At 38.6% G+C, this 14,883-nt stretch overlaps 1 protein-coding gene and 1 pseudogene across 2 annotated transcripts in view; both read left to right on the forward strand.

Moving 5' to 3' along the window:
- Positions 1–4,023: 4,023 nt before the first annotated feature.
- The window catches only part of LOC147033751 (potassium channel subfamily K member 18-like), a 49,453-nt gene continuing 38,593 nt past the window's right edge, over positions 4,024–14,883 (forward strand). Inside the window, exon 1 of one of the 2 annotated variants that reach the window (XM_085870136.1) lies at positions 4,024–4,348. In XM_085870136.1, the coding sequence (XP_085726262.1) occupies positions 4,037–4,348 (312 nt within the window). In that variant the 5' untranslated portion in view covers positions 4,024–4,036. The remainder of the gene's footprint in view (positions 4,349–14,883) is intronic. The other variant, XM_085870146.1, reaches the window with a different exon arrangement.
- Positions 8,309–8,449, forward strand: LOC147033752 (signal recognition particle RNA; annotated as a pseudogene).

A 14,883-nucleotide genomic window follows, 5' to 3' on the forward strand; every position in this document is an offset into this window, starting at 1 on the left:
TCCATGTTGTCATGAAGAAGCTGACACTCGAATATTTGTACACGCCAGGGATGCAACGACGGATGGTAGCAAGTCCATTATCATTAAGGCTAATGACACGGACGTACTAGTCATAGCAATATCTGTACTGCCATCCTTACAGGAACTAGGTCTTGAGAACATGTGGATTGCCTTTGGCCAAGGAGCCAAGGCGCGATGGATTCCAGTCCATGAGGTAGTTTCTGCAATAGGGCCTGAGAAAGCGAGAGGGATCCCATACTTCCATGCGTTCATTGGATGTGACGTCGTGTCTGCCTTCTGCGGAAAAGGGAAGAAAACTGCATGGCAGACTTGGAACGTCTTTGATGATGTTTCTGAAACATTCACCAATCTCAGCCAGCATCCAACATTGATTTGTAATCTTGACTTTTTTGAAGTTTTTTTTTTTTTCAAACTTTTCAAAATTTGGATTTTCAAATGGCCAATCAGGCAGAATTGATTAGAATCCCCTGGAGAACAAATGTGCCAAATTTGATGCTTGTATCATCATTTGCACGATTCCTCTCAAAAATTGCTGTTATCTGCCACACTATATATCTGAATCCATCTCAATATCTCGACATCTGTATCCATCTCTATATCTGTATCCATCTCCATCTCTATATCTGTATCCATCTCTATATCTGTATCCATCTCTACATCTCTATCCATCTCCATATCTCTATCCATCTCCATATCTCTATCCATTTCTATATCTCTATCCATATCTATCTTCTTCCTCTTTTGGCTGCTCCTGTTAGGGGTCGCCACAGCGGATCATCTGTTATGATCCACATACTGATTTGGCATAGGTTTTACGCCGGATGCCCTTCCTGACGCAACCCTGGTCACCTCTTTCAACACAGGGATAAGGATTGGGTTTAGCCATGATTCCGGGCTGTGCTACACCCTCTCATAGCGTGGCCCAACACAGAGCGCCCATCCTCAAGTGATCCTCCAACCCAAGCCTCCGAGTATCCAGATTACAGGCGCACGCCACTACGCCCGGTTTCTCTATCCATATCTACATCTCTCTCCATCTCCATATCTCTATCCATCTCTATATCTGTATCCATTTCCATATCTCTATCTACCTCTATCTCTCTATCCATCCCAAAATCTCTATCCATCTCTATATCTCTATCCATCTCTATATCTCTATCCACCTCGATATCTCTATCCACCTCTATATCTCTATCCACCTCTATATCTCTATCCACCTCTATATCTCTATCCACCTCTATATCTCTATCCATCTCCATATCTCTATCCATCTCTATATCTCTATCCATCTCCATCACTCTATCCATCCCAAAATCTCTATCCATCTCCATATCTCGATCCATCTCTATATCTCTATCCATCTCTATATCTCTATCCATCTCTATATCTCTATCCATCTCTATATCTCTATCCACCTCTATATCTCTATCCATCTCAATGTCTGTATCCATCTCAATATCTGTATACATCTCCATCTCTGTATCCATCTCCATATCTCTATATCTCTATCCATCTCTATATCTCTATCCATCACTATATCTCTATCCATCTCTATATCTCTATCCATCTCCATCTCTCTATATCTCCATCCATCTCGATATCTCTATCTATCTCCATCTCTGTATTGCAGAGATCTCGATCCATATAATCTCGAGATATATATATATATATATATATATATATATATATATATATATATATATATATATATATATATATATATATATATATATATATATATATATATATATTGTTGTGGTTACCAAATTCGCAAACCACCATTCAGGTCCCTTAGGTGAGATATCTCGGTAAGTATATGTGTAGTTAGGCCCAAACCCGTTGTCTAGTGGGAATACATGTCATTCATGCGTGCTGCGACTCTTCAGGATAGCCGTTTTTCTTTTACTATCTTTATTTTGGACCAACCGCCATTGTTACCACCACCAACCACAACATCAACCACCCACCGCGGCGCCGCTTCACGTCACACCTCGCAACCGTCGCATCGCCACCGTTCTTGCGCCGCTTGTGGGTACCGGTGTTGGACTCGTGCAGGGCGCGCGCCGAACAGCGTGTACAAAACCACGGATTTTCCACTTCAAAAACGACACACGCCCACTTTTGTTCCGTCCAATCGGTGAGCGAGGGGCGATTTGGCCCCGCCTCCAGGGCGTTGGAGGGCGATCGCTATATGCAAATTTATGGATCAAAAAGCATTCACGCCCACTTTTTCTCGGGCCAATGGGGAGCGAGGTGAAAGGTCGAAGGCAGGGGGTCAAAGATGAGAGAGCGAAGCCACGGGGCTTATATAAGCGGCCGCGTTCGTCAGTCCAGTGAGTAGAGTTAAGAGAGTTAAGACTTCGCGGGCGGTGGAGTTGGGAAGAAGAAGCAAGAAGGAGTTGGTCGTCGTCGTGTGCGTTGGAGTCGGAGCAAAGGGGACGGAGCTGTGGAGAGGCGGCGAGGGCAGACGAGGGGGTGCTCGCGTCGTGCAGGGAGCTGCACACCAGGGAGGCCGACGGCGCGACCTGGCCGAGGTGGAGACGCTCGTCGCGGGACTCGAGGCAGAGTAGAAATCCTCTATACCCCGAGCATCAGCAACCCCCTCCTGTTTCCCCCCCCGCGCTGAGATAGTGCGACCAAGGGGGCCCCTTTCCCACCCCCTACCAGACACTGTCCGCGAGGCCCGCGGAGTTGAGGCACCATCGCCGCTCCGTGTCTCATCACCAGACGGGTAGGCCCGACCCGGTCTCGGCCTCAGGCCCGCCTCATCTTTGAGGGTTCTCTTTCCTTTTGTTTTTGGGAATGTGTGTTGTCGGCGCCGTCTGTGAAGTAAAATTGTATAAGTGTTGCCGTGTGCTCGCGTAATCGGTATTAGATCTGCATTGTCGCATTTGCTTTTTGTGTAAAAATTGCATTGTGTTTCTTTTCTTTCTATGTGCTTTTGGTGGAATTGCATTGTGTTCTTTTCCTTTTCTATGTGCTTTTGGTGGAATTGAATATGTGTGCTTTCCGTTCATCGTGAATAAATGTGCTTTTGTGTTGAACTGTTTCCCGCTTCGCTTCGTCATTTCTTTCATTGAATCCTCATCTTGCTCCACGTAAAGGGTTGGTAGTGGGCTGAATACGCCCGATAATTAATCGAACCGTCGAGGTCGACGAATAACACCGCTCGGTTATCCCGATAGTACGGAACGGGTCGCTTAAGTGGCCCGTGTCCGAAGTCGACCTGCGGCGAGGTGCGATCGCCCGGTCTACCCTCCGTGTGGGTACTTAGGTAGGTCGAATTTGGCGAGCAACCCTATCCCACGCGGGGGCTGATTGGCTCGATCGCGGTGAGACCGAAAGGTCCACCCGTGACTGGTTCCCGGCGTTAGTCCGAGAGGGTCACGACTGGATTGTCCGTCCGGTGGGCGACGTGCCGCGATTCGAGTTACGTGGCCGTCAGCACGCCGGCGGGCGCGAATCCGTAACTATATATATATATATATATATATATATATATATATATATATATATATATATATATATATATATATATATATATATATATATATATATATATATATATATCTGTCTGTCTTGCTTCCCTTGAGGTCGTTCTTCTGCATCAGCCACACCGCAAAAAAAAAAAAAACTTTTAGCTTTGCAAAACCACACTTGGTGATTTGCCATTGTCTTTCCTGCGGTAGTTTGGGGAAGAATTTGTAATTTGTTCAGGATCACTGGCTTACTCTTCATGAAAGAAGATATTCGTCATATTAACATCAAATTATCACTTTTATTTATTAAATGTACAGTCCTGTGTTAATTAGGGCGATCAGTAAATTAATTCGTACTCAAATGTTCACTTCATGTTGATCAGGTTTTTAAACTATTCTATTCACTTATCATACACAAATACCTTTAGCCCCCCTCAATACCTGATATACCATGGAGGGAGGGACGGCTGTGTTATACCATGGAGGGACGACGTACCGATCCGTGAGAACGATGCAGTGCTTCCAGCAGTGAACCCATGACTTCCCACACCCGGCCCTTTATCACCCCGCCTCGTTCGTCTTTGTCACACCCTCTCCTCCCCAGTCACCCGATCACAAATGAACGACCCACGCGCCTCCATCATCTGCCCTCCTACGACCCCTCTCATTCTCATTTCTTCCTTTATTCTCTCCCTAGGAAGGCGAACACGACCGACAGCCAAGCAGACTTCTCCGCTGATTATCAGAGGATCATCTTGGTTACTCAGCATTGCCACCTCGTCCAACCTCCACCATCCCCCCCGGCTCTCAAGGCGACTTTGCAGCAACATTTCTTACACCTTCTATCGGTAAGACCCTCCAACACGAATCCTCCATGGCTTGGTCTGTTATGATCTGCGGCTTATCAGCCATTTAACTCCGATCGTCCTTCGGTATCATCAACAATCATCATCATCATAATCACCATCATTAGACTGCAGGTTCGTTTAGCCCTTTCCACCCCAGTTTCCTCTGCCAATGGGATCGAGCATAGAAATAATCCACACACATCCACGCGCACCTCGGTCGGCACTCCACGTGCGTGACAAGGTGCGTTCGGTGTGCATCACTCTCTCCGCACACGTCCATGTCACTCCGGTGTACACTCCACGTGCGTGACAAGGTGCATTCGGTGCACATCACTCTATCCACACACATCGTTCACCTTCAGTGGCAGAGGTAACTATCATGCTATACAGTACTATATGGTTTTTGGCCCTATCTCTCAATGGTGAAGGATCACTTAAAAAATTCGAGTAGTCAGATCTGGATCCGGATCTTCACCAAAATCTAATCAGTTCATCCTTGTCACACACCAAACTTGTCCACAACTTTTTGAGATATCTTGCACACAAACAGACAAACAGACAGAAAGACGCGAAAACATAACTTCCTTCACGTTCAGTGGCAGAGGTAATAAACAAGGAGAAATTTGTAATTTTTTCAACAACCCTAAAGATGCAAAATCTTGATGAAATAAAGGATGTTAATATATCAGGTGAAATGACATTTCGTTCAGTCGTAGCTAAGGGCCATTTTATTATTACCTTGAAGATAAAAAATGGAGTAGTTGAATCCGTTCATGAAAATAAGTATATGGATATAGATGATTTTTTCTTCTAATTAAATATGAGTTATAACTCAAGTGAAGATTTTGAAGATTATGATAGTGATGATCGCATCTCTTGTAACAGAAGACAGTTATGATCCCGAGAATTTGTGTTCAAATGATAGTTATGAAAGTAGTTTTGTGGATGATTGTGAAAGCACCAATGAAAGTACCAAAGATCACAATGAAGATTAATTTTATTTTCAGTAAAGTTTTACGATATATGAATAGTGTACTTCATCTTGAGCCTCTTGAATTTCCCGATACGCCAGATAACAAATTTGAGAATTATCCTGCATGTGACAGAGTAGGATTAAATACAGAGTCAAAGCCTATAAACTATGAATATTCTGTGATGATCTAATTAATGAAAATAAAAAAAGTATAAAAAGGAACATAACTGTTTCAAAATTACACAAAAAATGAATTACTTTACAAGATAAACAAGACAAATGAATGTTAAGTATGAGGGTGATAATACACCTTTTCTTACAAGAGAAGAGACTCAACAAAGGACGGTAGTGTTACATGGATTGATGATGTATATTATTCATGATTGTCATTTTCAGGGAAATATTAACACAAGATATTGTATAAATAAAATAATGGATTATCTTAAAATTAAATCTGAACTCGTGATAAAACATAGTTTCTAAAAAAAGCCGATATAAATTTATATAATTTATTTTCTAAACACATAAATGAATGATTTTTTTACCCATTTGGGAAAATAAGATAAAATTTAACAATCATAAAATCTTCCAAATTCATTAAGATGTCTAATAGTTGGTTCAAGTGGATGTGGAAAAACCTGCTGACTTTTAAAGATGCTCCCCACTCCCAACTTTGTAGATTATGATAATTTAATAATTTTCACAAAGCCAAGTTTTCAACCTGAGTCTCAACTACTCTCACAAGGTTTTAATGCAGATCTTCAAAAATAATACATAATCAGTTTATTTAAACTTCAAAACAAGCTAAATGATTACAACATTGAAGATATAATACAATTATTTTTTGAAACACAGAAATGTAAAAATAAATCAAAACCTGTAACTTGTATTCTTGGTGATAATATGGATGATATACCTTCACCCCAAGATTTGGATAAATCAAAAAAGAATCTCGTTATCTTTGATGATTGTGTTAATGAGAGAAACCAAACGCTTATGGATAGTTATTACACAAGAGGGAGGCATTCTTCTTGTAATTGTATTTGTTTGAATCAATCTTACTTTCAACTCCCTCGGCGCTCAATAAGAAATAATGCGAATACTTTTATTTTATTCAAGTTAAATTCAACAGATATGAACAATTTTTGGAGAGACAATTGTTCTACATTATGTGTTAAAAAATAATTTGAGGAGTATATGAAACACACGGCTGGAAAATATAAATACATTATTGTGAAACAAGATGAGATATTGAAGGATATATTTTTTTTATTTTATAAACAATAACATTCATAAATGATAGTTGTTATTATCAATATTGTGGGTAAATCTGCTTCTGGAAAAAGCTTTCATAAATCTAGGTTCTTGAATAGTGAAAATGAAAAGATTACATCTATCTATAATTCTTGCAATCTCTGTGTCTGTATGTCTGTGTGTCTGTGACCGCTGTTTCTCGACAACCACTGGTCTGATCTAATTGAAACTTGCCAGGAATATTGCTGGGGACCTGTAGATATGTCGTTTCAAGGTTTGATATTAATCGGAGAAGCGGTTCCCAAGTTACGGCCATTTATTTGCCAACCAATGACAGGACACGGTGCTATGACATCACGATTGATCACGTCACAATTCTTTTTTTTCTTTTTGTTTTTTTGCACGTATGGCCACGCACGTATGGCCACGCACGTGCAAGCACGCACCTACGGGCACGCACGTACTGACACGCACGTATGGGCATGCACGTACGGGCCCGCACGTACGGGCCTGCACCTATGGGCCTGCACTGGTGTTTTTAAAAAACAACACCCTGTGAAACATATTGTATGTACAACAAGCAGAGTAATGCGAACAGGAGAAGTAGAAGATAAAGATTATTACTACATGTCAATCGAGGAACATATGCAATTGAGGAACAAAGGTCAAATATTTGAGGAGGTCTCTCTTGGTGCAACAAAATAGTCACATTGTAGGAGTGAGTTAAATTAACTAAAATATGGTGGTCTGGGTTATTAGAAACGAATCCAGAAGGAATGAGACAAATTATTAAACATCTGAGTGGTAATGGAGTTAAGATTTTATCATTCGGTTTTGATGTTGATGAAGAAACTCAACGTAAACGTATGAAAAGCAGAGGTACAAGTATTAGTGAAGAAGAAATTACAACTCGTATTACTTCTAATCAATAATTTGATGAAATATTTAAAGAAAATAATATATTTGAACACATCTACTTTAATGATGAAGAAAAGGAAAATTTCCCGACTGACCTTTACAATTCATTAAATAATATTTTCCAATAAATAAATGGATGTGAAAGACCGAGCAAGAAGATTTAAGGAACACGAATAGTTGGTTTCAAAAATTGTAAAACAACAGGAAGACATAAGGAAGAAACACAGACAGAAACTAATGGGTGAAGAAGCGTTTGAAAGAAAACAAGAGAAAATTTTTAAACCACTTTAAAAAACTTCCCAACAAAAAATGATCAATGTTTCTGCTGTTCCTGCGATAGAGCACACTCCTAAAAAAACATCAAATGATAATAGATTTTAGTCAAATGATGGATCAAGAACTAGAAGATATAGGAGAATAAGAATATGATGATGAAGGATTATTTCAACAACTGGAAGAGATACATCAACTCCCTGATTATGTTGTGAATGCTCCCCAAAACAATGAATATTCATCAGATTCAAAAGCAATAGCAGGTCTCATTCCAACAGAACAAGCAGCAATATTCCATCTTGTTTAAGAAAAGGTATTGATATATAATGATGAATTGAGGTTCTTAGGTTCTGTATGACCACGTGTTAAATTAACCCACAGATTAATGTTTCTTTCAACCAAAGATGGATTTACATTTTAACCAAGAATCAAGTTTCAGATTATTTCAATGAACCATTAAAATGGAAAATGAAGATGATAGAGTATATATTGATTTACTAAACTCACTTGATTATGGGGTGTATAGTATGTTGCTTGGAGATACTGGGTGTAGTGGCGTGCGCCTGTAATCCGGCTACTCGGAGGCTTGGGTTGGAGGATCGCTTGAGGACGGGAGCTCTGCGCTGGGCCACGCTTTGAGAGGGTGTAGGGCAGCCCGGAATCATGGCGAAATCCAATCCTTATCCCTGTGTCGTAAGAGGTGACCAGGGTTGCGTCAGGAAGGGCATCCGGCGTAAAACCTATGCCAAATCAGTATGCGGATCACAACGGATGATCCGTTGTGGTGACCCCTAAAGGGAGCAGCCGAAAGAAGAAAAAGAAGTATGTTGCTGGGAGAAAAAAGAGGAATGTAAAGGAGAAACATTATTAAGGCTTTAAGTAGGCTTGGTTCAGGTGTTAGTTTTCTTCCAAATGACCCATAACAATTAGTTCATAGATTGTTATTGCTGTTAGGTAGTAAGAAGGATGAAAATAACAATTGTTTTCACGGAGCATCAGCCATTTTTGACCAGTTCATGAATATGAAAATAATTAATAAATATCAATACAAAGATATTTTATCCCACATTAATAAGATGAGAAGCACAATTCTTAGTTTTTAATTTCACGAGTGATCACATGGCTTCATTCCCTTACCCACGACAACTTGACCCAAAAAAAGAATAGGAGGCATCGTTATTGTCTATGGAAACTTATAATACTCTTTTTAACATCACAGAGAAAAATGACAAGTTTAGTTATAATCCGGAAAGTGGAAACAAAACTATAACAGTTTCACCCGGAGCAAATGAGATTTCTCAATTATCTTCCGAAATTGCTCGCCTTATGAAAGAACAAGGTGATGAACCAAAAAATATTGTTATGGATAATCAAAAACAAACTTCAAAATCAACTATTAAACTTAAATTTTTTTAACAGTTTCTAATAAAGTCTAATAGAGTGGATACTTCCCTATTTATTGAAAGAGAGAGTGATGAAGTTGATACATATTGTTTGCTTTTGGAAGAAACAGAATTACAGATCAACACAGATCATGTTATGATTCGTCTCACATAAGTTTTTTGAAAAATAAATGAGTAGTAAAGTACCAACTGGGATATGTTAATCAAATCAATCTTAATTAACAATCATCTTGTCTTAAAAATCAAAAGCCTTGGATGATTAAAGTTAATACAATTCAGAAAAAGGAGCAGTAAGAATTGATGTTTTGCTCACAAGAGAACAGGTGAAAATCCTAAACGATACTGGCTCACTTAACATTAAAATGTCAAAACCAATATTGAAGAAATATTCAATGAGAGAGATGAGTGGAGGATTTCTCCCATTTCTAATTCCTTTATTTGCTGGTTTAAGTGTGAGATGTTGATGGGTGGTATTTCAGCAGCGGTGAAAGGAAGGTTCAAATCCATCCATCTATTGGGACCATACTCTGTGCAGAGCGTTGTTGCTGCCAAAGCAGTCTCCTTGGCTATTGTGTACAATCCTGGATGGGTCGCCACTCTGACACACTCTGACACCACTCCGACAAGGCTCAAATACAGGCTCAAAAAGAGTTGGAAAGACATAACAAAGAGTTGGAGAAATAAATTAGTGGAAGTGGTGTAATTGTAGATTTTGCTGAAAACCTTGAAATCCTCCCTGATAAAGCGAGATTGTTAGTTGGAGATATGCTTTCTTCTGTCGCACAAGCAGACATAAAATTAACTAAAAGGGGAAATGGATTATATCTTTCTCTTAAATAAATGAGCATTGATGAGTGGTTTAAATAATTTGGAAGGAATACAACATCAAATTTAGAACTTGCCAAATATTGTAAAAAAATTAAAAATTGATAATGTGGTTATTTGTATGAGGGATTAATTAATAAACTTGTCTAAATATACAAAGAATATTATTATGAATTTAGAAGATCATAATGGAAATGGTTCTCATTGGGTTTGTATTTATAATAATCAGGGTAAATATTATTTTGATAGTTATGGTCTTCTACCACCTGTTGAAGTCATGAAATTCTTACAGAATGGTGTACGTATATCAAACATGTCAAGTCCAGTAATTAAATTCCAATTGTTATGGTCAATTATGTCTGGATGTGTTATTTCAACTCAACAGAATAAAAAATTTATGAAGTTATTTTTAATCTAATATAAATGACTTATGTTGGAAAAGATGGTTCTACCTTTGGTCTCACCCAAGAACTGGATATTGATTTATCAAATTATTATACAAAGGCACAGGCTGAATGACAGAAATATAGTAGAACAAAAATATTAATTTGAAAAATGCTTATAAATTAATAAATTATCCAAGTCTTACATATACAAATGATTTGGTGAGATTAAGTGATTTATCCCAATATATATCCTTAAATAAAAGGGCTGTGTTTTGCAAAGATATAAATAAAGGAATTTAATAAGGCTAAAATCAATAACAGCTTTGCCATAGTTTATATAATGAAAACACAAAGAACAGGATTTTATATCATAAGTAAGGGAATACAAACTGATTTAACAAAAGGAAGATGGGGAGGTATTACCTGTCATCATATGAATCTATCATATATTTCTGAGAGAAATGATAATTTTCTTGAAGCCTTCTTGCTGTCATTTATGTGTTTCCAAGCATACCTATAAGAAAAGGGTATTCGGAATTTTAATAAATATATTCCACAACATAAGAATGGGGGGTTTTCAATGAAAGATTGGCTTCATGCTGATGTTGATAAACCAACAAGTTTGGATTTAACAAAAATGTTAAATAATGAAAAAGTTTTAAAGTTGATAAAATTTATAGCTCTTTTAGACATTCAGAAGAAATTTTTATTGGTTTCCTGTTGTAAAAATAATTATTTTGGACACAAGAATATAAAGAAATCCAGACGAACATATGTATGATGTTCTCTGGGGTGAAAGTGGCTCAAGGGTAGTATGGGATGATGAAGGAGTTGAAGAAAATGAGGCAAGGAAGAAGGAGGAGAGGGAGAAGAGAGAGGAGGAGGAGAGGGAGAAGAGAGAGGAGGAGGCAAGGGAAAAAAGAGAGAAGGAGGCAAGGGAGAAAAGAGAGAAGGAGGCAAGCAAGAAAAGAGGAAAGGGAGAAAGAGAAGAAGGCAAGGAAGAAAAGAGAGAATGAGGGAAGGGAGAAAAGAGAGAGGGAGGATAGAGAGAAAGAAGGAATGATTATAAAAATATGGAAACCAGTGAGATTAGAAAAAGATTGGAGGTATTACAGAAAATCAATCGATCTCAACACACTAAGGAGGAAAAGAAAGAATTAACAAGTCTATTAAAAATATATGGGTCAAGAGTATTAACATCAATTTCAGGGAGTAGATGTAAACAAGAAAGTGTGGCGATAAAAAAGAGAAAGAAGGAAAAGATTATATTATTGATGATGGTGTTATTGACTGTGGTTAAATTTTTACATTTTTATCTTAAATAAATGGAGGAGAGAGTGAAAGCATTTCGAAAGATTCTTTATGTTTTAAAAATTAAGATTCAAATGTATATGTTGTAAACTAAAAAGGTTTTCCCACTCTGTAGGATTTTTTCTCATAAATAAATGAGTTATTGTTTCGAATGTAAAAAGAAAACCATTACTAAAAATATCTCGTATGTTTAAAGTAAAAAATAATAGGGTTATAAAAAAGGGATGTTCGGTGTGTCTCCAAAATTAGTAAAATCACATCCAAACAAAAACATGGGGGAGATATTCAAAATTTTTTTATCGGGGAGTAAATTTACAACAACTGAAATACTAGGGGAATTACATCCACCAGAGTATTCTTTCTATGATCTGGGAACAAGCTTGGATAAAAGATTAGATGAGGCTAACAATCCAAAACCTTGGTCTAAACCTTGAAACATTAGAATATTAAGGATTAAACCCAAAATTATAATATTAAAGATTGGATGAGGCTAACAATCCTAAACCTTGGTCGAAACTACTAAATAGGGTTGATGAAGTGTGTATGAAGCACGATATTGATTATGGAAATATCAGGGCGTTTAAAGAAAAACACAAAGCGGATGGAGAAATGTTGTACAATTTATCTTTCATACAAAATCCAACCTTGAGAGAAAAGGTTGATAGGTTCATCCTGAAGAAGATGATAAGTGCTAAATTGAAACTTGGACTTGTTCGTCTTGAATCTTGAATCTTACTCTAATTCACCATCTGTCCATCTGTCTGTTCAGAGGTTCCACAAAAACGGCTGAACCGATCGCAACCATTTTTTGGGTGTGCAATCCTGGCACCCCTTAGAGTAAAATCGGCATAAATGTAATAACATGACCCCCTTGACGGCTCACGTAGGGAGCGGGTGCTTCTAGTTATGGTAAGACTATTATTGATTTATTTATTTTTGTGAGAGAGTTTTCATCAGATTAAGTTATGGAAAGGGTGTAGAAAAAGTCATGAGGTGAATGGTGAATTGGGATCGGTAAACGCAGGAGGTGGAAACAGATCGCGTGGTTACGGGAGAAGCACGTGGCTATGGGAGGTGTATAGTCAAAAGTGAATTTATTTATTTATTTTAAATAAGGATTGCATAACATTCGGAAAAGGGAAGGTTGAAGTAAAATTGTGGAGGTGTATGGTGAATTTGGAACTGTAAACGCAGAGTGAAGCTGAAGGATCAACGAAATTTACCAGGAAGAAAGGAGAGACACGTGGTAACAGGACGTGTATAGATGGAAAGGATACAAGGAAAATTATTATTTGATGGATTTTTGAAGAACAGGTAAGATTCGGGAATGGAAGGTTGTAGGAAGAAATCATGAAGGTAATGGTGAGAGAGGGTCAGCTCAAGTCGAAGAAAGATGGTGTGCCGGCAGGAGGAAAAAGAAGAAGAAGAAGCAGAAGGAGAAGGAGGATCGGGACTCGTGGATATGGTAGTTTTTTTTTCATTCAAATTTAAGACAAGAAACAGAGTGTTTAGTTGGGAGGGGTGGGGGACGTTGGGAGAGTGGGGAAAATAGGAATTGAACGTAATATGGAGAGAATACAAATAAAAACGATCATACACCAAGGCAGGAAGGACGGGTAGACCTCAAGGAACCCGTTAAGACAAGATCGCAAAAGTTGGATTTAGAATCACCACTCACACTCGAGGAACTTTCTGCTGCCCTTAAGAGCCTGCATGGAGGGAAATCACCTGGGCTGGATGGTCTACCAGTGGAGTTCTTCAAAAAATTCTGGGACCTGATTGGACCTGAATTGCTTCTGGTCTTCCAAGAGAGTCTGGAGAAGAATGAACTCCCACTAAGTTGCAGAAGAGCTGTACTTAGTTTGATTCCGAAAAAAGGGAATCCCTTGCTCATCTCACAGTGGAGGCCAGTGTCCCTGCTGTGTACAGACTATAAAATCCTTTCAAAAGCTTTGGCCTTACAGATTTCACCTCCACTAAAAGATATTATACATTATCCCTGAAACGTAAGAGGCGACCAGGGTTGCGTCAGGAAGGGCATCCGGCGTAAAACCTGTGCCAAATCAGTATGCGGATCATAACGGATGATCCGCTGTGGCGACCCCTAACGGGAGGAAGAAGAAGAAGAAGAAGAAGAAGAAGAATAAGAATAAGAATAAGAATAAGAATAAGAATAAGAATAAGAATAAGAATAAGAATAAGAAGAAGAAGAAGAAGAAGAAGAAGAAGAAGAAGAAGAAGAATAAGAATAAGAATAAGAATAAGAATAAGAATAAGAATAAGAATAAGAATAAGAATAAGAATAAGAATAAGAATAAGAATAAGAATAAGAATAAGAATAAGAAGAAGAAGAAGAAGAAGAAGAAGAAGAAGAAGAAGAGATATTATACATATGGACCAAACCTACTGTGTCCCCGGGCGTAATATCCAGGATAGTATCTCTGTTATTCGAGATGTAATTGAAATCTGAAAGATAAATCATGGAAGTTGTGGCCTGGTCTTCTTAGACCAGGAGAAAGCATTTGACTATGTTTCTCACACATACCTTTTTGAAGCTTTAAAATCTTTGGTTTTGGCCCCCTCTTTCTTTCACATATACAGTTCTGCTATTCAAACATAATGGCCTTGTTAAAAATAAAAAAATGAACTTGTACCCCCCTTTGGGGTTGGGAGAGGGGTAAGGCAGGGCTGCCCTCTTTCAGGAATATTGTATACTCTTTCTCTTGAACCCTTCTTAAACACTCTTCATAAATCCTTATCTGGTGTCTCTATGGGAACTAATCCCTTAAAAAGCATAGCCTATGCAGATGACATCATTCTGTGTCTGCATAAATCATGCAGAAGACATTAAGATGATGAGTACCTTGAATCTTTTTAGTAAAGCATCATCAGCCAGAAAAAATTGGGCTAAAACAGAAGCACTGTGGCTCCAACCCTCTACCAATCCCTTATCCACCCCCCCCTTTCCCTCTCCCTCCTTGTCTCCCTGGCAATATTTCTTGGAAAGTGACAGGATCAAGTTATTGGGAGTGTTTCTTGGTCCGGGCAATTTTGTGAGGCATAACTGGGAAGGTTTGTTGGCACGCATAGAACTAATTTTACTCAAATGGAAGAGTTTACTCTGCCAACTGTCCTACCAAGGCAGGTACTAGTCATCAACAGTCTGGTCACCTCAACGTTATGGTACAAGGT

The sequence above is a fragment of the Eptatretus burgeri genome, chromosome 1, assembly GCF_056783735.1.
Source record: "Eptatretus burgeri isolate ZD-2024b chromosome 1, Ebu_testis_v1, whole genome shotgun sequence".
Classification (NCBI taxonomy): Eukaryota; Metazoa; Chordata; class Myxini; order Myxiniformes; family Myxinidae; genus Eptatretus; species Eptatretus burgeri.